Raw genomic sequence first — 21,188 nt, 5'->3', positions numbered from 1 at the left:
GCTGCTGTGGCCGCCCGGCGCAGAAAGAGAAGGTCAGCAAGGAAAAGCTGTAGCTCATGAAGAGAGTGATGTAGGAGAGGGGGAGGAGGACAGCAGCCAACACGCTGCTGTGGGAGAGCCAGCCAGGGCAGCGGCAACAGGTGAGATTGACAGCACGCACAGACACGGAGCTGTGGATATTGCTCTGTTATTTATTTATCACATCATACTTGGCAATGGAAATATTTGAAATGTAGCATTTAATATATATATGTGAGGCATTATATACTATCAGCTCACACTACACGGAGAAACTACAAATTCAATCTAGCTTCATTTTGCTACGTGATGTACCTGAGAGACGTTTTTGATGAGCATTTGAGATAAAAGGTTCAAAAAGTTTCCTTTCCCTCAACATTAGATCTCAGTTTCTCTCAGTTTAAAACCAAGCCGTGCAGCCCAATAACATGAAGTCATCTTGACTATTTCAAATATGCATGTATTCAAACAACTAGCCAATCACCGCATGTTTCTTGTTCCCATATAGCAGCCAATATGACTGTGGGAAAGTCTGAGGGTTGGGGGTATGCCCGACTCCCACGTATTTTGGAGAGCCTACGGACACGGTCCTCAATATTCCCCCGGTCTCTGTAAAGTATTCCATTCATGATCATGATCCAGTGGGCAGCAGGACTGTAGATGACTCATGCATTTTTTACGAGCTGATTTCATTTGCATCTTTTTACAATGAAAGCTTTCTGCTGTGAGGAGAAAAAAAAAGGGGAAAAAAAAGGAAACCATGGCTCTGCAGAGTGCCACCGCAAATGCGTGTGTACTGTATCTACCTGATTCGATGCTGTAGACGATCTCGGCGTTGCGGCCCTTGTCTTTGTCGAGGGCTGTGACCTGGAGCACAGCCGAGCCCACGGCAGCAGATTCAAACACACGTCCGGAGTAAGGTGTGCCTACAAACCAGGGCGCGTTGTCGTTGGTGTCGTCCACATTGACAATTACACGCACAAGGTTCCTTTTCACTGGGATGTCCTGGTCTCGAGCCTAGAGGGGGAGACATTTTTTGAAAGGGACAGAAGAATAGGAAGAGGGAGGGAGAGTGTGAGAGACCTGGAGGGATCATTCCTTCTGAAGTATTCACAACACAAAACGACTCATGTTTTTGAAAAGCACAGACACAAACTCCACTGATTCATACCATAACGGTGAGGATGTGATGATGCATCGTCTCATGGTCCAGTCGCTCAGCGGTGTACAGAGTGCCAGTCCCCGGGTCTAGTCTGAACTTCCGCAGGCTGAACGGATCGGTGCTGCTGAGGAGCGTAAAGGTCAGTTTATTCTTCTCGTCCCTGTCCACAGCGCTGATCTGCATGACCTCGCTCCCTGCCGGCGTGTCTTCGGGGACATTGATAACATACGCCTGCTGAGAGAACTGTGGCCGGTGGTTGTTGGTGTCAATGACACGGATAAGAACCTACAGGGGGGAAAATAAAATAGCAGAGAAATGTGTTTTTAGTCGCCTCTTGAATCATGCATGTAATTTATTTTTTCTAATTTTGTCAGAGCACAAAGAACTGTTGCGTTTCAGAGCATAATTACGCAGAAAAAAAAAATCAATCCACTGTTACAACTTGCTGCTGCTCATTTCTTTGATAAAAAGCCTGAAGGCAGGATAAATCTACAGCTGTGAGTTGGATTTCCAACCCAGTGATTACCTGAGTTCTCGTGTATTATGCAGATATGCACCAGATCGATTGCGTATGATAGCAAAAGCAATATTCTACGTCCACTTGATGCTGCTAAGGGTGAAAACAAGAAATCAATACTGAATAACCACAGTGCAGCTAAACGAAATCAGATGTAGGTCAGCGCAGGTGATTCAATCGAAAGAACGGCGAGCACCGACTGGAGAGAGAGAGAGAGGGATTCTAATAAGATGTCTAAAGAGCAATGTAACTTTCAAGGTGGTTGAATATGTTTCATTGATACTGTTTTGTAAATGCTATGCTGATGTATTCACAAACTCAAATGCATGAAATACATTTCTACACATTGTTGCTTCTTGCTTTGGAAAGCAGAAAAGTGCACTGCTCTTTTTTTTCCCCACACACACACACACACAACAAAGAATCTCACATCCCCAAACTGTAAAATTCCACTGGGAGCATGTTTTATCAACACCAGCCACTCGTCTACTGGACTTCCGACAGAGGATTATGGGGAGCTGCTGGAATGCCATCTCTGCTTCCCAGACCAGCGAGGGGCTTCTACCGTTGCCAAACATGGGGAACAAAGGGATCAGCCCAGATTAGACACCTGCATACCAGACACCAGGGGGTGATGTCCCGTAAGGAAACAGTGGGAGCCGAGCCGTATGGTGCAGGAAGAGCGGAGGGGACTGTATGGTCACAAAAGCTGTGGCCGGTGGGCAGCTCGCTAGCTTGACCGGGATTTGTCAGATCTTTTTGGTCGACACAACTGCCCCGCTGTTGTTTTTTGTCAAAATACTGTTTGTTGAGCACCGTGAGCCTATATCAGAGACAAATATAGACTCAACCTGACAGGACTGATAACATTTACAATCTGCTGTGTGCTGTGATGTTGGCAACACCGCTGAGGCTCACAGATGTCATCTTGCAGGGGGAGCGCTGGGCTGCACGCTGGCTGTCGGTGCCGTGAGCTGGCTGTTTGCCGGCGAGTCATGTGTCACGAGCGGACCCATGTCGCACCGCTAATCAGGACGTGTGATGTAAAATAAATGACACTTTCCTAATGAAAGATTAACCCCTGAAAAGTAAAAAAAAACGTATGTAATTGGGCCTCCAGCACATGTTGCGCCCTCAGAGGACCAAGGAACGATCTCATTCCAAACAAGTCCTCTCATGTCATGCCAGAAATCATATAGCCTATGACATCCCTGATGTCTCACAAAGCACCATTTACACACACAGATGCACATACACAACAACAGCCACATAAAATATGCTCCTCCACACACTCACACACACACACACACACACACACACACACACACAAAGAGGCTGTCCAGTGTGTCTCAATCTGGCCAGTGTCAGATAACACGTCTTGTGAATAGTGAGTAAGGTGGCGACGGCTGATAGTGCCGTCAAGACGCAGAAAGAAATGCAACCTGGTCAGTGGTATCCACATCTATCCATAATGTACTATTTCATAGTGGGTTTAGAAAGCGCACAAAAGGCTATTCAGCTGCCCCCCCTCCCCCTCTCCATACACCCTCCACATGCACACAAACTTGGCTTTCCTTTGCAAAGAGGCTCTACAACACTTCAAAGAAACTTTGCCCCCAAACATCACAAAGCAGCATGATACAGCCGGGCTACAGCAGAAATGCTGCTGTAGAAGAAAACTCTGTTGTCTTTGTATAAGGCTTCCTCTGGGAATGCAAGGGGGAGCAAGATTGGGACTGAGACACAGATGTGACAGATGGAGATACTAAAGGAAAGGAGGGGGAAAAAAGTACCGTGCGGGTGAGATGAGAGTAGAAAAGATATGTGACAGTGGAAAACCAAAGAAAAGCTAAGGGAAGTTGTCAGATTTACAAAGACACAGATTGCAGGTGAAAATGAAAAAGATAAAAAAACAGAGATGAGACAGAAAAAAAGAGAGGAGGTGGCCAAGAATTATGTGTATCCATGAGAAAGTAGGTCCTACATAATAGTCAGCTTTCATAATGAAGAAAAGCAAGAAAACCTATATATACATATGAGGTGAACTTTGGAGGGAAACATAAAGAGAGTCTTTGTGTTGTGGACTGAGATAACATGAGAAACGGGAGACCAGGAACAGATTGTGAGCAGAACAGCTTGAGGTACTTCTGAACGGCCAAGGAAGGATGTCATATAGCTGGAGATGGGGGGAAGGGAGTCTGGGCCGCATGCCGAGGCTGCCTTGTTGGCGCAGCTCCTGACTATGAGGTGCCCGAGCTGGAATGCAGCACCCCTTGTCTCCATCAGCTGATCCTTCAGAGACGCCTTCGCAGAGCTGCAACGGTCAAATGGAAAAGTGCACAACAGAATGGCCGACTGTTGTCCACGGACCTCCCACAGAACAGACTCTCTCAGACTACCAACACCATCACTGGAGCCACAGCATGGCTGGGTGACATAACTCTGTGTCTGTCATTTGAAAATAAATGTCATTCTAAGCACAGAAGTCTAACTGTATAGATAGAAAACCACCTTCTGAATGATGAAAACACCTTTTTTTTGTGCGGTATCCTTGAACAGGACACATGGGAGTTCTCATTGTGCGCATTGTCCTCCTGTGCCATGCGTAGGAGAGGAAGCCCCCCTGCCAGGTGGCAGGTTCTGGGCAAAGGCAGGGCACTGGCACCGAGCACTCCAACATGTTCCCAAAACAGGATTAACACAGCCCACTACCCACAGAGGTCCAGCGCTCTTGTTTGCGCTTGATTCTAGCCTAACAGAATAATCATCATCCCTGCATGCCTGGCCAATAAATGTGGAGATTTTTGAAAACCAGAGGGGGAGAAGAATCAGAAAGGGAGACAAAGAGAGAAAGAGAGGGAGAGATACAAAAAAAAATGCATTCCAAGGAGAGAGAAAATAGGCCAGCCTGTCGGGCAGCAGCACATCCACATGACTTTGATTTGAGGAATAGACGAGTCCAACTTTGAGCTTTCACGAGGTGCGCTGCATGTGTGTGATCGGCTAGATCTAATCTGCAGTGAAACTCTGAATGACTTGCTTTAAAGTTCAACGACACACCGTCCCCAAAGACAACAAATCCACACACTCTAGGACTCGTTCGCAAGTTTCCCCATTGAAACAGATTAATTTATGTTGCAAGCACAGATTCTTAAGTAGAAAGTGTTTGATAGTTAATCTAAATACTATACAAAGAGCCAGATTAACTAAGGAGGAAGGCATATTACTTATTTGCCTTCCAAGAGCAAATGTGTAAACCTACATCAAGAAGTGAATTAATATGGATCAGTTCATTGTGATTTAGCAAAACCTTTCCAAAACCTATTAGTTACATACCATTAAAGCAAGTATGCACTCCCAAGGAAGAGACGTGTTCTGAGTCTCTGACAGAGCAAATACTGTAGATCAACAATGTTATCGGATAAACAAGTTGGTAGCCAAAACACTCAGAAGGCTTTCCAGAAACATGTCACAGTACACTGTACTCTGAATCCTCGGGACATGTGAGGATTTGTGCGAGGCAGCCAACTGGCGCTGTGTGTCATATATCCGATGTACAGGTATGCAAGTGTAAATATGAAGCCTACACACTGCGCTTAAGACACATGCTGCGTTACCTTGCTTTAAATGCTGAAGCACTGAGGCCGAAATGCTTTTTCATGGAAAATTGTGTGCGATGATAACAATTGTTTACTCTCAGGGATGTGTTCATTACAAGCCCAACAGATTTGGATGACGGCTGTAGAGTCTGTTGGTTGCGTTGTGCCTCTTTCAGGCACTTATTTGGCTCTGGGTATATCCCAGACACCTGGCCTACATCACCAAGTGTGGTTTATGGAGCATACAAATTCAGTAAATCCGTTCCCTCAACAGAAAGCAGCTGACCCACAGTGGTCAGCTGGGTATGCAATATCATACACTCTAGCACTCATCTACAAGAGGGTTCATCAGTCACAGCGTTAACATTAGTATATACGCAAAAATATGCACATTCAGAATCTGTGGGCAGCGAGAGAGGCTGAGCCGTCGGTGGCAGTACGGTTCATCTGATACACACGAAGAATGAGTGTTTTTTGACCCATTTTTTTCCAAGGTTCAGGGTTCAAGCTTCACGTTCAATGGAGTTGTGATGGCCTGTAGTAATGGAATTCATATCCAGCAGTTCTTACAGTTGTAGTTGTGATTACACGGTGCTTTGGGGTCTGTGCAGGAACATTCAAAGTAAGTAAGTGCTGGGGAAAAAAAAAAAAACACACAATCTGAGAATCCACTCCAGGGACCCAACATTGACTGCCAAGGTCACACAATTTAAATACTGCACAGACCAGTGAGCACACGGCACATGTCACATTCTGCAGGCTGTGAACTTAGGTTAAAAGAGATAAAACGTCATGACATCACTGCACGTGACGGAGTTTCAAGGTCGGTCTCTGGAGCAGCCTGATACAATAAAGTAGTTGGGCAGAAAGCAACTTAAACAAACTAAAATCAAAATGAGTTTGGGATGATTTAGGCGATTCTATGTGTTTTTTTTATTATTATTATGAAGATTGAATTGAGTGATGTGATGTCTGTGGTGTACAGCTGGTCCCATTCAGAATTAGCCTTTGATTTTGACAATTTGTCTTCAAATGTCAGCACATGCTGTATTGCTTAAACTGTTTGTCGTTGAGGCTTTTAAGGAAGAGGTTTTACGACGGGGAGAGGAAACCATGGCTGAGAAAACGGGCGCGCCGTTCCGCGCTGAACTTAAGGACTCGGCTGCTGCCGTGGATGAGCTGCAAAATGCCAGTGAAGGCGGCGCTTCATCCAGGGCTCAGTGGAGCACAGCAGCCAGATGATGAAAGGCTTTATTCATACGGAGTGACAACAAATAGATTCCTTTCCAGCTACAGTTCTCTGACGCTCCCCTCCGAGGACAAAGGACAAAACATTTTGAATGCCGTCTTCCCACATGACCCAAACTACCATGTAAAAATGTTGAAAATCTCATGGACAAGGCATGACCATCCGAACAAAAAACTAAAGACAATTTGCATGCTTAAAAGCTTTTATCATGGCTGCTCAGCTCTGGTATCAACTTGGGAGCAAGACATATGCAAAAAGGATTAAATTAGCATATTAATATATTAAAATGCAAGTATGCAAGTGCTTTGGAGGTTTTTGGGAAGCCATTTTTAATATTCATCAAAATGGCTCACACATATGGTTTACAGTAGCCATTACTTTGTTCATTTCCCGCACTAAAGCATCTCTTCAGTTGATTTCACAGTTTCCAGACCGAGCCATGAGTGTGGCTTTGTTTGATACATGTAGTTATTTCGAGTCCATTCACAAAAGGCCGAAGCAATTTGTTCTTCTTCGAGCAAAGTAAGAGAAGGTTCACAGGTTCAGCGAGACACGGTAGAGTGGAAGAGTTGGAGGGGGCTTAAGAATGCACACTTCAAAAAAAAAAAAAACAACACACAACAACTCTGACTAGACGGCACCATCATCGCAGCAGCGTCAGGAATGAGACAATGGAAGATTCCTGTAGCTCAGTGCTGAGCTGACATGGTAGAGAGTAGGTGAGGTGGAAAGAAAGAAAATCCTTGTCCTTTCTACTTCTTTAATTTGCCCTCTTCGATACCACTCTCATATGTGCATCTGCCAAGGTATGATTACTTTAGCTTAGAATAAACACTATAAAACAGAAAACAGCTAGTCTGCCTCTGTCTGAAGGTGAAAAATCCACCTCTGCAGTTTCGTGCAACTTTTGGTTTTGTACATTTAAACTAACAACATATAAGTGTTTGTTAGTGACCTTACTGTGAGGGTTGATACCTGTGGGTGGAGCTAGACTAGCTGGTTCCTATCATTGTGCTCGGCTAAACTAACTAGCTGTTGGTCGTGTAAATTTGTTTTCTCATCTAATTCTAATCAAGACAGGGAATATGTATACTTTGCAAAATATCGATTTTTTTCTGACATCTTCTCTTTGTCTATTGAAAAAAAAACACAACAGAAGATCAAATGGTAAAACACAATTTATGATCTATGATCCTGACGAGGATCGAAACGTTGATCCCTAGCCTACAATAAACATTTGAGGAGCTCCAACAGTGTGCAGACTTCACCCTTTTTTTCTTCTAAAACACAATTTAGCCACACCACGCAGACAATGACCTCTTTCTACATCTTATCCTATTATGTTGTGTCACCTGTCCTCTTTTTTTTTTTTTTTTATCAGAGCAGCATTGTATAGTTAGAAGTCGGGTCATGTGCAGATGTAATGGACGGTGATGATGGTTTTGTAAACAGATCCCAAACAAACACGACAGTTTGGCCACCGCCTCACTCACTACCCTTCCCTTCCCTTCCCTCCTGATATCCCTCGCATGGGAGTAACAGAACCAATGACAACTGCCTCATCAGCTTCCAACCGTTTCATTAGTGTTTCAATTACCTGGGTGCTGACAGTTCGTGTCCCATCTGTGGCTTCCACCGTCAGGTTGTAATTTGATTTCTGTTCGGCGTCCAGGGGCCGCGCAACAATCAAGGTTCCACTGGCCTTGCCCACGTCGAAGCGGCTGTCATAATTACCACCTGTGGAATTTTTTTTTTTTTTTTTTCAGTGGACAAACAACAAGAAAGGATGAGAGATTAGTGACAAATCATCGCTTATGTGCCAAGGTTACACAAACATTAAGTGGGAGGTGGTGAGATGAACACAAATACATCAATTTCCTGCTGTGCTGATGTAGATGATGATGAACTGACACATTCAGGTTGATGGTTTTAATTATCTGTAAAGGTTTGTTGTTGTTGTTGTGCTAAATATTATCCACACAATAGGTATTATATGTTCTATATACACTGAATAAAATTACTCGCAAATTGTCAAGGCTAACCCTCACAGCAATGGATATACAGTATAATGGAGCTCTTATTTACACAAAGAGAGGAGAGATTCTACATCAGGGGAACAATATGGCACAACATCAATCCAGAGGCACAACACAATTCAACCACATCCAACAACAGGCAGCACCGACAGACAATGTAGGATGATCTCTTAATGCAGCACAGCCTATTAGGAGATCCCAGCAGCTACCTTCTGCTGTACAGTTGTGGTCACAAGCCATCTGAAGGATGTAAAACATCTCAGTATCCTCTATGCCGTCTTGCAAAAATCCAACCAACCAACCAAGAGAACATTCCAGAGAAAAGAGGAAAGCAGTAGCAGATCACAGGAAAGAAGAGAAGAGAAGAAAAAAAAGAGACGTGTCAGTCAGACATTGATTAGAGGGAGGATAGGCTGGGAGGAAGGGAGAAGAGGCAGGCATTTTCTGAGAGGAGTCAATTGAAGTCGACTCATGCACATAGTTCTTCACATAGGTAAAACAAACACACACACACACATTTGAGAGAGGATGAAATAAGTAGCACTTCAAAACATAGTTGGCAATTTGAGCTGCGAGGAAAACTTACAAAAAAAAGCTATAATGTGCAGTAACGTTGTTTCTGAAACTTCTGATTCATGCTACAATTGTGTTATCTACACCGCTCTACACAGGCAGACAGCAGCAACTGCAGTGACAATGAGACTGCAAACCAGTGCCTGTGTAAACTGCATAAAACATAGGCTGTGGTGTCTTCATTTTAACTGAAGTTCAGGCAAACAAACAATTTGGGGACTTCAAACTGCAGATGCTGCATTCTGCCTTTTCATAATCCTTCGGAGGAAACAGATCTGGTTTTATGTTAAATTCCACTGTTCATAATGACAGTTCAGTGAATAATACATAAATAAATAAGATCTCTTAAACACTAAAACATTTAAATGTATGATTCTGAGGTATCCTAACCACACGATCAAATCTGGTTTAAAAACTGACATGGCAATTACTGCTGAATTCTTTAGCTGAATCTTTTTTTCCCCCTTTCTTGTTTAGATATAGACACGGGAAGATCTCAGTTCATAAAAATGTGTAGTTTTAAATGATGGATTACAGCTGGGGAAGAGCAGGGAGTAAATTTAGTTTTAGCTTGAGTTAAAGCTAGCTGTGGCTATCTTTCATTATAGCTTACACTTGCCATATCTTTTTTTCTCTCTCTCTGCTGGGACTTTAGAGGCTGTTTTTACAAAGTTATACACTTCTCTGGGCATATTTCTGCATGGTTTAACAAATTATGACAAAACATGAAATTACTGCATCTTAGCTTTAGAAGCAAATTTAATAGGAAGTCTAATCTGACACCTCAGTGTTCTGACTTTGACTTTAACTCTTAATATGCAATAAAACATAAGACATCTGTCTTTTATATTATTGCTTTTATAAATTACTGTTTTTAATTGTCATATCATCCAGCCATTTCACACACAAATACTATGTTAGTCCTGATGTGTGAGAGAGCTCGAATCTACAAAGCATTTCTATGAGACAGAGCATTTCTACCGTATGCATGCACACACACACACACACACACACACACAGAGGCAGAGGCTGGTGAACAAGGCAGTACCTGTGATTTCAAACCACACAGGAACATCAGAGGACTCGGTGGCGACGACGCCCACCATGTGCGCCACGGGGTCGCTTTCCATCACAGAAAATGTGAAGGGGGACTCCTCGAAAAGCAGGGGCGCTGCATCGGCTGGCACTACTGGCTTTGGAATCCACTCAATGTGTAAACGACAAGTGGAGGATTTCTGAGGGCGTCCATTGTCGACGGCTTTAATCTGAGAGAGGCAGAGAGAGAGAGGATGTGTTACACAGTGTTACGCAACATTTTTAACATTACTCAGATCCTCTACTTGAATCTTTTCACAGGTACATAAACAAGGATTGTGTTATGTTCGCTCGATCATACAAATACTACAACAAGAACACGTCGTAGATATCATAAAACACTTTCAATGTCAAACACCGTGTGCATGAACAGAACTGTCAAATCTACAGAAAGGGTTGTGTTTCAATTGTGGAAGCATTTCCGGACCGTCCACATGGGAACAAAACCTTGTATTCGGAATAACAAAACATCTTTTGTGCAGAGTCCTTTTGTGATTCCACCTTTTGTCAGAACTTCAATGATTGTAAACTGTGGTGAGCAGCAGTGTCGTCTTGCAGCAAGAGACACAACCTTTATGGATCAGGATAAAAATCACTTCAGGTCTCACCACTAAGTGTATCTCTGCGGTTTTGACAGCCGGCTGAGAAAAAATAATCTGAAAGTAAACTCTTGCTGTTTTGCCTCCCAGGTAAAACGACTGACAGATAACATAATGATCATTTTCACCTGTATAAACATGGTGTACTGTCTAAAAACTATTAAATAGGTGAATTCTGTGATAAAGTCGGCCAAAGTCGGCTCTTACAAAAAACAAAAAAACAAACAAACAGACATTTGTAACCTGATGTGGTATGGTGCTGGCTGGTGAGCATGCTATCTAAAATTTAAAGTAGATGTTTTTGAAAGTAATTTTCTTCCAGACTTGTGGTCTAAATTGCCGTGCGTAGACCAATTAGCTGTTGGTCTCTCTTTTACTGCATTTTAAACACAAGATCTGAGAAAAAGAGCGAGACACAAAGGAGGCTAGAAAACATGAAAGGATGAGGCTGGACAATAAACAAACACCTGTTTTTAACTGCTCACCGACACACTCAGACTCAGACTCACAGGATGAATGCTTGGGATTCAATACTTACTGTAAGAATGTCGTATTCTCCAGCAGAGGAGAACTTCTTGGACGAAACCAGGCCGGTCTTGGGCTCGATAAAGAATTTGCCGTGTTCGTCTCCCTCCTCTATGCTGTAGGAGATTTCAGCGTTCGGCCCGTCGTCGCGGTCCGACGCAATGACGCGATACACCGGGTCTCTCTTGGTGGCTCTCTCTCGCTCCGGCCTCTCTCGTTCAGGGAGCTGGATCTTGTAGATCTTCTCCAGGAACAACGGCCTGTTGTCGTTCTCGTCGAGGACTTGGACGATGACGCGGACGGTGGTGGATTTAGCCGGAACGCCATGGTCGGTGATGGTGATCTGGGAGGAATAGACGAGAAAGATTTAACACCAAGACACAGTGTATAGACACGAGGCAAAAAACAGGTATCACAACAGAGAATATATAGGATTTTCACAGTCGATCTTTTCTCCATGACGCACAATGCAGCGACTGTTGTAATTTAGACACAGTTGCAGATGAGACTCGAAGCCTTCCAATAGTCCCAGTCTTGTGGAACAGGAGGCAGCGAATAATGTCAGCGACATCACTGAACATTACACAAAACTATCGTGGGAATTTGTCAAGATCAAGACAGTCAGTTATGTATTCATCATTCCAAAGCCCAAAATTAATCAAAGACAAGATGAAAAGGGGAAGCGCGCTTTCCCCCTTAAACACGCTTTCATTCCACTTCTTTCTCAGCAAGTTAACTGGCAGTGAAAATTAAAAAGGCAAGGCTTCTGAGAGTTGCTGTCAGAGGGTCTTTTCTAATTCACATTCTTTACTTAACAAAAACAAATACACATTGCTTACAGGCTGCTATACTCCGCTCCACTGCTGCAGACTAGTTATTGTCTTTGTGTTTTTTTAACCTAAAAATCTACTCTCTACAGAATGATGAATTCTGACAAAAAAAAAAAAAAAACATCTTGATGTTGTAAAAAGAGATTTCTCTTTTTTCTGCACTGCAAATATAACTCTGTGAGACTTATGAGGCAGATTCTCCAGCAGAAGTTTAAATTGGATTGTATGTACAGTGTTTTCAGCCCAGCTCAAGAATGTATGCACAACTTTTAACTGCAGTGGTTTTCACTCCCTTGGTTCACAGCATTTGGATGAAGCCCCTTTTGTGTAGTTGGATGTAAGCAGAAGCACAACACTGTGGGGACTCACAGGCTCTTGGGCTCCAAATTTAATCTTGTAATAATGATTTAATAATCTTATTTTATGAATCTTTGAATGTCAGTGCTCTGATTGTAGATAATAAGTGGACCCCGTGGCGGCCCTGAGGAGTTACAGGTTATAGCGTGCTGCAGTGTCTTCAGGTAAACAGGATTTGCTTCGTCTGAAACTTTCCTAATCTGAAATAACGTTTAATCTGTTTCCCTGTGATCATGATAACAGTGGACCGTACGGCTGCTACATGAACAACACACTAGAGCTAATTATTTTTAATTAGCTGCACCTCAACATACTGTTAACACCAGCTGCACTGACTCTGCTGCTGTGTGTCAAAATGGCAAAAATGACTTTACAGTGCTAATAAACATTAAGACAAAGCGCCCGCGGCTAAAGACTTTTTTTAAAACCCCAGAAGTACAAAAAAAAAAAAGACCCAGAAGGAAAGTGTTGCACGACTGCATCATTAATGGAGCCTTAAAAGTCTTGACATCAAATATTACTTGTGGCACGTGACGCTTTGTAATGTGTGCCATGTTTTAACACTCTCCGTTGTGTCTTTCAGACATTTGAGCGTACAGTTTAATCAAAAGCCAAAGAGCCACACACTGACCTAAACAAACCCAGTTTTCATATAGTCCCCCCAAAGGATGGGCTGAAAGGTTGTGCGTCTGAGCGCTGGCAGAGATGTGAACATTTCTAGCAGCAAAAAAAACAACCTCCAGAAGGGCAGGACAAATGTCACAGTCATTTAAAACCATCTGCTAAGTGCTTCACTAAAACAGTCAGGAGTCCGGGGCCAGGCACACACCATTTGGTACCATAGTTTCGGTTTCTAAAATAATGTGTTTTTGTTTTTCTCAGTGTCTGCAGCTGTCCGCGGTATTCACATGAGCAGAATTAATTAAATGGGATGACGGGAAACCTGTGTGTGAATGTCTCTCTCAGGGAGGATGTTGGTGCCCATCCTGTGCTTTGTAATCAACGTTTCCACTGTTTTAATGAGCTTTTTGGCCTCGTATGTGTCAGTATAGAGTCTGATATCACAGGAACGCTCTCAATGTGAGGAGGCATATAACGGAAATCATTTCTAAAAACATTAAAAATAAATAAATAAATAAAAACCACACATGAGACCATGCCCCAGCACAGTTTCTGAGCACTGTGTATGTGCAAGTGTGAAGATGCACGCCGCAGCTACGCAGCTATCCATCGCCACGTGCCGCTTCTTGGAACATTTTCATCAAAAGCCTTTGTCTGATAATTAGGCAAACCACACAAAAGGCAGAGAAGCTACACCAGAGGGAGTGTGTCTCTTTGCATCAGTACAGCACTGCTGTGAGGCTGCAAACTGAGACAGTGAGACGACCCATTACGCTCTAATTCGCTACTGCAAAACTTTGGAGCTTTATCTGCGAGTACTGTGGTTATAATACATCCACGGTTAGGTTCAAATAACCAGACAATCAGGACTCACTGAATGGTTTTAAGTTGATTACTATATAAAGTGAAATTATCATAGTGTTTTATTATACTTTGCCATAATACTGGGGGAGGGGATTTAGCTCAAGCTCCATACCAGCTGTTACATCTACTATAGCACAACTTGCTCTTTTTTTCTATCCCCATCAAACATGCACTGCAGAGGAGGGAGCAGCGCCTGCTGTAATAACTATTAAATTGTGTTTCAAAAGCTGTTGTTGTTCTGTTTTAAAGTGTCATCAGCCTGATTTACTCAGTCCTCACCGCTGTTCAGATGTAATGGAAACTGCAACAGGAATGCCTAAAGGGGAATTTCAGTCCCTACCGTTGTTTACCTCCTGCCGCTACTCCCTTTGGCTTTATAGAGCAACTACTCAAAAGACGTCCCACTGAGCTCGGAAAACTTTTGATTCTGATTTTCACAGTTTTTTGTCAACACATTTACATGTTTACTGATTAATCGTAAAAAAAAAATTGACTCTGTCGGATCTAATATCCTCCTCAAATAGGCCAGCCGAGCCCAGCAGCCTGTGCGGGGTGTGCACCCTTGCGTCCTGCCAGCTGCATGCTGAGATCGGCTCCAGACAACAGATGTGAACAGCCCATTCACCTCTGCTTTTCCATTATAGTGTGTTCCCTACAGTCCCAGGCCTAAATCCACAGCATGTCCTGGCATGTCCCACTTTTGCTATTTACCCACCCACCCCCCTCCTCCTTCCTGGGATGGAGGCCTCTCATCCTGCCGCTAGAGCCCACACAGACCATCAAGAGCAGCTTTGCTTTTTCTCAAATTCCCCCACTGCCTTTCTGCCTTTAGCTCTCTCTGTCTCTCTCTGTCTCTGTCTCTCTCTTTCTCTCTTGCGCCCACAGGCACACGGCAGCTACCAACCCCCATCTGTCTCATCATAAAAGCTGAAGCCCCCCTGTGCTCCCTCCACCTTCTCTTGGCATTTGGTGCAAACAATGCTGACACAGCCCCCACCCTAATTGCTCCACATGTTCCACATGGCCCCACATGTTTCTTCTACAACAAGCTCGTACAAAAACTTCAGCACGAGCTGAGACTTTTGAATTTGATTTGCACACAGTCCACACACACAAGGTATGTGCGCACACGTGTATTCTCCTTAGTCTTGATTAACCCTTCATTAACTGCCCTACAGACACGCTAAGGTGTTTGTGAGAGTGTGTGCATGTGAGTGGGAGGGGGTTGCAGGGTTTAGGGCTCTGTGCTCCTCAATGAACGTTTAGGCCAATAAATTGCTTCCTGCTGGATACGCAATCACCAGTGACCAACACACAAAAAACTTCTGAAGTTACCATGGTTACACACTCAGCCGCTTTCTACCTATTTAGGTCAAATGTTACTTGCTTTAAAATGATCCACCCAACACATATTTCCAAATAAGTATGTGCAAGCGAAACTTTTAATTAGTTATTTTCCTAGAAGATTGCAGCTCTTTGTGCGCTGGAATTACAGTATCTGATTAGTCATTGTGAGCTTTGGTAATAAACATTACAAAGAAAAGCCAGAATATTAGCATGGAGGGGGTAGGGGTGTTGAATCTGGCGTAGCATTAAAGTGTGAGAGTTGGAGCCGAGTGTTTAATGTGGTTATTAAATGTCTGTCTGGAGGCGTTTTGTCAAATGAGACAAATGAACAACATTCATGAACTCGGCTAAGGCGGGATGTGCTTTCTTCTTCTTCTTCGTCTTCTTTTAAAGACAAAGACTTTACATCAGACACTAATTCCAACCCAGTAATTCAACAGCTTTCAACCACATGTTGGAAACGGCACACTCTACCTCTACAGCAAACCACTGAAGAGACAAGCTCCGGGTTTGCATAGGAACCTCTTTCTGACCCCGACGTCCATCATCCTCCCTCATTCAAAAGGCAAAGAACTCAGGATTCAATTGTAATTTCTTTTCCATACAAATTTGTTTTTCGATTATAATATCATCTTAAATCCACCCTCCAAAAAAGTATTCTCTTATCCCACACTTTGGTCCCAATGGTTCACACTGAGTCCTCTAATGAAATTAGCGCAGTGCAATCTACAATCAGAGTATGAAATACAACACTGCTCTGGCACCAGATGCACAAGCATTAAGCGTCGCCCAGTGATCACCGAAATGTGTAACTTCTAACAATAATTAAAAGGCGTCCAATCTGCTCCCTGTCAGCACCGGAAACACAATTAAAACGCCGATTATCAAGCTCGAGTTGCGTGGTGGGAGGGAGAGGGAGGGAAGCATCGGGAGAGAACAGAGCGGAGCTCAATTAAAACCCACAAGTTTAGACATTGGCCTGTTGGTTTGACAGCAGCTTCCTGTCCCAGCTTGCTCCATCCACGAGACGGAACAGTGGGAAAGAACAAAGGAACAGTCACCGGGATCTCCCACGCGCCTCCCACTTCTCCCTCCTACCCCATGCGGAAATCAGTACAAGGAGAAATTATTCCAAAAAGGATGCTTCTTGCATATACAAAAAGACCCTTTTTCCTTTTTTTTCCAACTTGGCAACACGTGGCACTCGGCCAAATTTTGTGGAAACACTTGAAAGTTGAAAGAAAAACAGAAAGTCTCCCTCTTGAACTGTCGGACTAGACAAGTTGACCTTGAGGTTTCTGATTCTCATTTTAACATGAATAAAGGCTCACACTGACCAGAGTTTATTTTTTCTTCCATGGACTTGAAAATCTGACAGAATAAATGGCTCACCTCAAGAATGTGCTCATCTTGCTGCTCTCTGTCCAGTTTCCTTGAAGTCGTGGTCACCAGACCTATTGGAGACAAAAAATAAGAACAAAATCAACATAACAAATAAATAGAATGAATGAATCATTCAAAGCATTGATATAGAATTACCTTGCAACCAAGTGAGCTCAATTTTGCATTGCTTTATCATAAACCATGTGGATCAAAGTCCCAAATATAAACAGGTCAAGATAAAAAATACTGTACGCATATGTCAACCAATTAGCACAAAGAAATTGCAGAAGAGAAACGTCAAACATATGTCTTAGGTAGATTAGAAAGAATTTCTCCACCGCACACTTCGATGATCAAAAGCAGATTTTGTGCACAAATCTCCTCATTAGAAATGTTTATTCATGTTGCGTTATCTTTATTGAATTTTTTAAACTCTCAATTGTTGATATCAGCACTGGCCTGGGAAAACTGCTATTGTTTTGACAAACTAAATCATGAGGTCAGTTGTCCTTTTTTTTCTCTGCTGCTTATCTCATCAGCCACCCGTGAGTTAAGAGTCTCCATCTGGAGAAGTGCGATCCCTGTAGGTCTTCTCCTTGTTTTTGGCCAAACCAGTTGCCAGTCAGACCACCACGGTGCCTTAAATATGTGAAATATCACAAAGGTCTGCAAATCCAGCCCAAACAGCAGCCTAGCCTTGACACCCTGCTTTTAGTTCTTCCACAAGCTGAGTAAATAAACAGGCAGTCAGACGTCGCCCCAAGTCCTGAGTACTTTTTCAAACAGAGAGAAGGAAATTTCAGAAAAGATCCCGCTGCTAGTCAAAGTATTTCAAGGGTCTTTTTGAACTCCATTGTGCATTTAAAGTAGCAGGATTGATGTCGTGTGATACATCAGTCATACATAGGGGACTTTGTTGAGCCAGGCTTTGAAAAAAAGAAGTAAAAATAAAATATGCCTGAGTTCCTTTGCTAATTCCATTTTGAATCAAATTCACAAACAAGGGGGAAGAAAGGAGAAGAAAACGAGGCACGGATAGTGTAATTGCAACTTTGCAGAGACACCGAGTGTAGACGTGCCAGGCTTCAACCGCACCAGAGCTGTCTGCTTGCCACACTGCTCCTGATTAGCATAAAGCAAAGGATTTCCGAAACCCAAACCCATCAATGGCACATACGCCTGCTACGAGAATAGCAGGCCACAACTTACAGGTCCTGAAATAGCCCTCCCTCCCTCTGCACTGCTGCAGTTGTTGAGGCATATGAGCGAGGTGCTTCCAGCTCCCCCTTCTTTCATATCACCTTCTTCTTCGGCTTTATTTAATCTTCAGAGTGAGCTGAGGGGATAAGGGTCTGCTGATATTCCATGAGGAAAAATAAAGAGCAGCACGCATTTGATGTAGACATGACCGCTGTATTTGCTGATACTGATGGGCACCAAAAAGAAAAATTGAGTTGACGAACCTAAAGTAGCCCAAAGAGAAAAACAGCTTGTGTCTCTCTTAACTGGTCCTGTTACAAACACCTCCTCAACAACTAACACGAGTAAATTAATACGACCTGCAGGAATTCCTCTTTGCCATGTTGCGTGACGTCTGGGTTAAAAAAATAAAAAGTTAGTGAGGGATCAGCGTGGGTTACATGAAGGGAGCGAGCTGCTGAATATTACCATCAAAGCTAATAGTTCTGCTGTGTCACATCAAAACAGTCCGCAGTGACTAATTATTCATGTGCTTTAGCAAGACCGGGGCTGATGGATGATGATGTTTTTTAAGCTCCCCCGTGTGCCATGTTAGGTAACTCTTTCTCTCCGAGCGTGTATCATAGAGCAGAATACAGATGGCGATATTAACCGCCGCCGAGCCGAGGCCTTCTCATTTACAATTCCTCTGCTAATCAGCCGCCTAATCAAAACTTGGCCGGGTATCATAACATATACAAGTGTGTTCAACGTAAACAGTAATCTGTAATGGCAGCAGACGGGACATTAGCAAAAACCGACGGAAACCACAAAACGACTGGCCTTCATCCCGAGCGCGCTCTGCAAAAAAAAAACAAAATTGAATTCTAGCTCTGCCTTGTAGGGGAGGTCCCTCTTCACTAACATGATTTACACCTCAATGCAGCAACAGTGGCTAAGGGGGAGGATGAGTTAATGACTGACGGAGCATTACTGTTTGCCTTTTGCTTCTGGGTACACACACTTGTTCAATAATCACATTTTGGTTCTGGTGTAATCTCTCTCTCATTCCCTCCCTCTCTCCCTCCCTCTCTCGCCATTTCTCCACTTGACACACAAATTAGCACCATCACCTCCAGTCATAAATAGGGATGGGAATTGCGTTCAGAAAATGAGCTAGCTATGGCTATAACTGAAAAAAAAAAGAAAAAAAAAAGTTATTTGGTTCTTATTTCATTGTGGTTACCTGCTGGAATGAAAATGGTGACAGCTAAATCTCTCAGCAAACCCCCCTGGTAGAGAGCACAGCGCACTCAGATTTCAGGAACTATACCCTGCTGAAATGACATTGTCCAGAGCAACACAATCAGGAAGGTGTTTGGTGAGAACTCCTTAAAGATACAGTTGTGCCTCTGGCAACAATGGGGTGCCGACCTTCTCGCAGCAGGGTGGCAAAGACTCCTGCCCACGTGTGTTTTCTGAATACACATCTCAAATGCAGCAGGCAGCCCTGTCATATAATGTGCAACCACTTCAAGTCCCGCAGTTTGTCTCAGGTAGGTTCCTGTTTATAACCACATACAGTGTGTGTTGAGAAGTTTAGGAAGTTATTTTCTCAATTAATTGATGAATTGTATGGTCTAAGAGCTTTAAAAGGTCTATCATGTTGCATTAAAAGATGGTGTGATGTCTTCAAGAACAATAAAATGTCCAAAACCCAAAGATATTCAACTTTATATCACATAAGATGAAGAAAAGCACATCTTCATACTGGAGAAGTTGGAGCTTGGGGTTGTTTTGTATTCATCTGCGATTTCAATTACAAAAAAAAAAAAGAATCAGCTGTCAAAGTAGTTTGCGATTAAACAGATCAATTATATCACTTATTATTTCAGTCCTATAATTGTCAGCAAAGCGGTTTCGGGGCATGGCCTCATGGTGAAATGGTTTGAACCACGGGCTCAGTTTCAGTGTTTCTTTCAACATTCTTAAAGTTTCAGTGTTTTGATGAAGCACGAAACCTAAAGAGGTATAAGATGAAAAACATTTGAAAATGCAAAAAAGAAAGTGTTGCATCTGCATCTGTGGACGATTAAAAGTTATTTCGATGCATGTGGTGTTGTGGATTAAACTGCTTTTGTTTGCTTCTGTTCCATTTCTGTCCGACGCGCTACCAGCTCTCTGCCAGATCTCTAACCACGGGCCTTGCCTCCCACTCTAATGTCCCAGCACTGATATTACTTTCAGAAAAGCTAAAAAAAAAAGAAAAAAAAAAAGCCAAAACCTAAACATGCAAGAAAAAAAAATCTATTTAAACTCACCCTACAAGGCTGCATGCTCACCAGGAACCATATTTTTTTTATGTAAGACTCTGCTGGCATTAGTGTTCCAGTCAATGAAGGTGCATACCTCACCATCGCTACCTAAACGTTAAGGAACTGTAAAATGATTGGTTGGTAAGCCAGAGCTCACCAAAGAAGTCTGCACTTCCAAACCACAGTTTTCGTCACAACACACACATATACGCACACACACACACACATATACGCACACACACACAAAAGCCATCCTCAGGCGTGGGCTGAGCTGGGCCGACAGTAATTATAGCCATGCTGTTTTGAGAGGGGGAGAAAAACAACAGCAAAGCAGCAGCGGCACTCTCAACCATGTCCTTGAGTCCTACAGCCACTGCTCCAAAATGGAGGCCTGGAGGGAGCCCGAGGAGTCTAGGACATTGTTGGGCTTGTTCATACCCAGGCATTAATGCTGTGATTAGCAGTCTTGAGAGGGGGCACGCATATTTCTGCAACACACATTTAGCTGCGACTCCAGACAATCGGGTCATGTTATGCGCTGGGTGTCTGCAGCGGTTTTGACTCGCTGTGCAGTTTTTGAAATTACTGAGTTCCAACAGTGAGCCATGACACTTCATTATATCAGCACTTTAGTTGAATGAGGAAAGTAAGGAAAGTTTTCATACCAAAACAACCACAGGGATATTCTCAGCTTGATTATGATCTAAGTGTCTTCCTCACAAGCAGTGCGAACAGTGCTTGTTTTCTCTGCTCATGGTGCCATCGATACTGTCGAAAGCAAACTGTGGGGCATCAAAATCCAAGAGGACCGTGGGAGTTTAAGAAGGGATTCTTACATTCAAGTAGCTGTTTGTGCCTTCTTTATGAAATGCTGCTGAACATCAGCTTCTGACTGCTCTCTTTTACCGAGAGGGAAAGC

General features: G+C 43.2%; 1 protein-coding gene across 8 annotated transcripts in view; it reads right to left on the bottom strand.

Annotated features, from left to right (window-relative positions):
• fat1a (FAT atypical cadherin 1a) overlaps positions 1–21,188 on the bottom strand; it is a 75,107-nt gene that overhangs the window by 28,500 nt on the left and 25,419 nt on the right. For 6 of the 8 annotated variants that reach the window (XR_015036197.1, XM_085782853.1, XM_085782844.1 and 3 more), the window contains exons 4-10: positions 16,785–16,846; positions 11,387–11,716; positions 10,203–10,419; positions 8,791–8,859; positions 8,143–8,282; positions 1,190–1,465; positions 825–1,035 (exon numbers count right to left, since the gene is read on the bottom strand). Coding sequence is in view for 7 of the 8 variants with exons in the window: in XM_085782853.1 (XP_085638979.1) it covers positions 825–1,035; positions 1,190–1,465; positions 8,143–8,282; positions 8,791–8,859; positions 10,203–10,419; positions 11,387–11,716; positions 16,785–16,846 (1,305 nt within the window). In the remaining variant the exon portion in view is untranslated. The remainder of the gene's footprint in view (positions 1–824; positions 1,036–1,189; positions 1,466–8,142; positions 8,283–8,790; positions 8,860–10,202; positions 10,420–11,386; positions 11,717–16,784; positions 16,847–21,188) is intronic. The other 2 variants (XM_085782884.1, XM_085782874.1) reach the window with 1 other exon arrangement.

The sequence above is a fragment of the Trachurus japonicus genome, chromosome 1, assembly GCF_045865225.1.
Source record: "Trachurus japonicus isolate A0001 chromosome 1, Traja_1.0".
Lineage (NCBI taxonomy): Eukaryota > Metazoa > Chordata > Actinopteri > Carangiformes > Carangidae > Trachurus > Trachurus japonicus.
The sequence above is the reverse complement of the archived record's forward strand: the minus strand, read 5'-3'. Positions and strand labels throughout refer to the sequence as shown.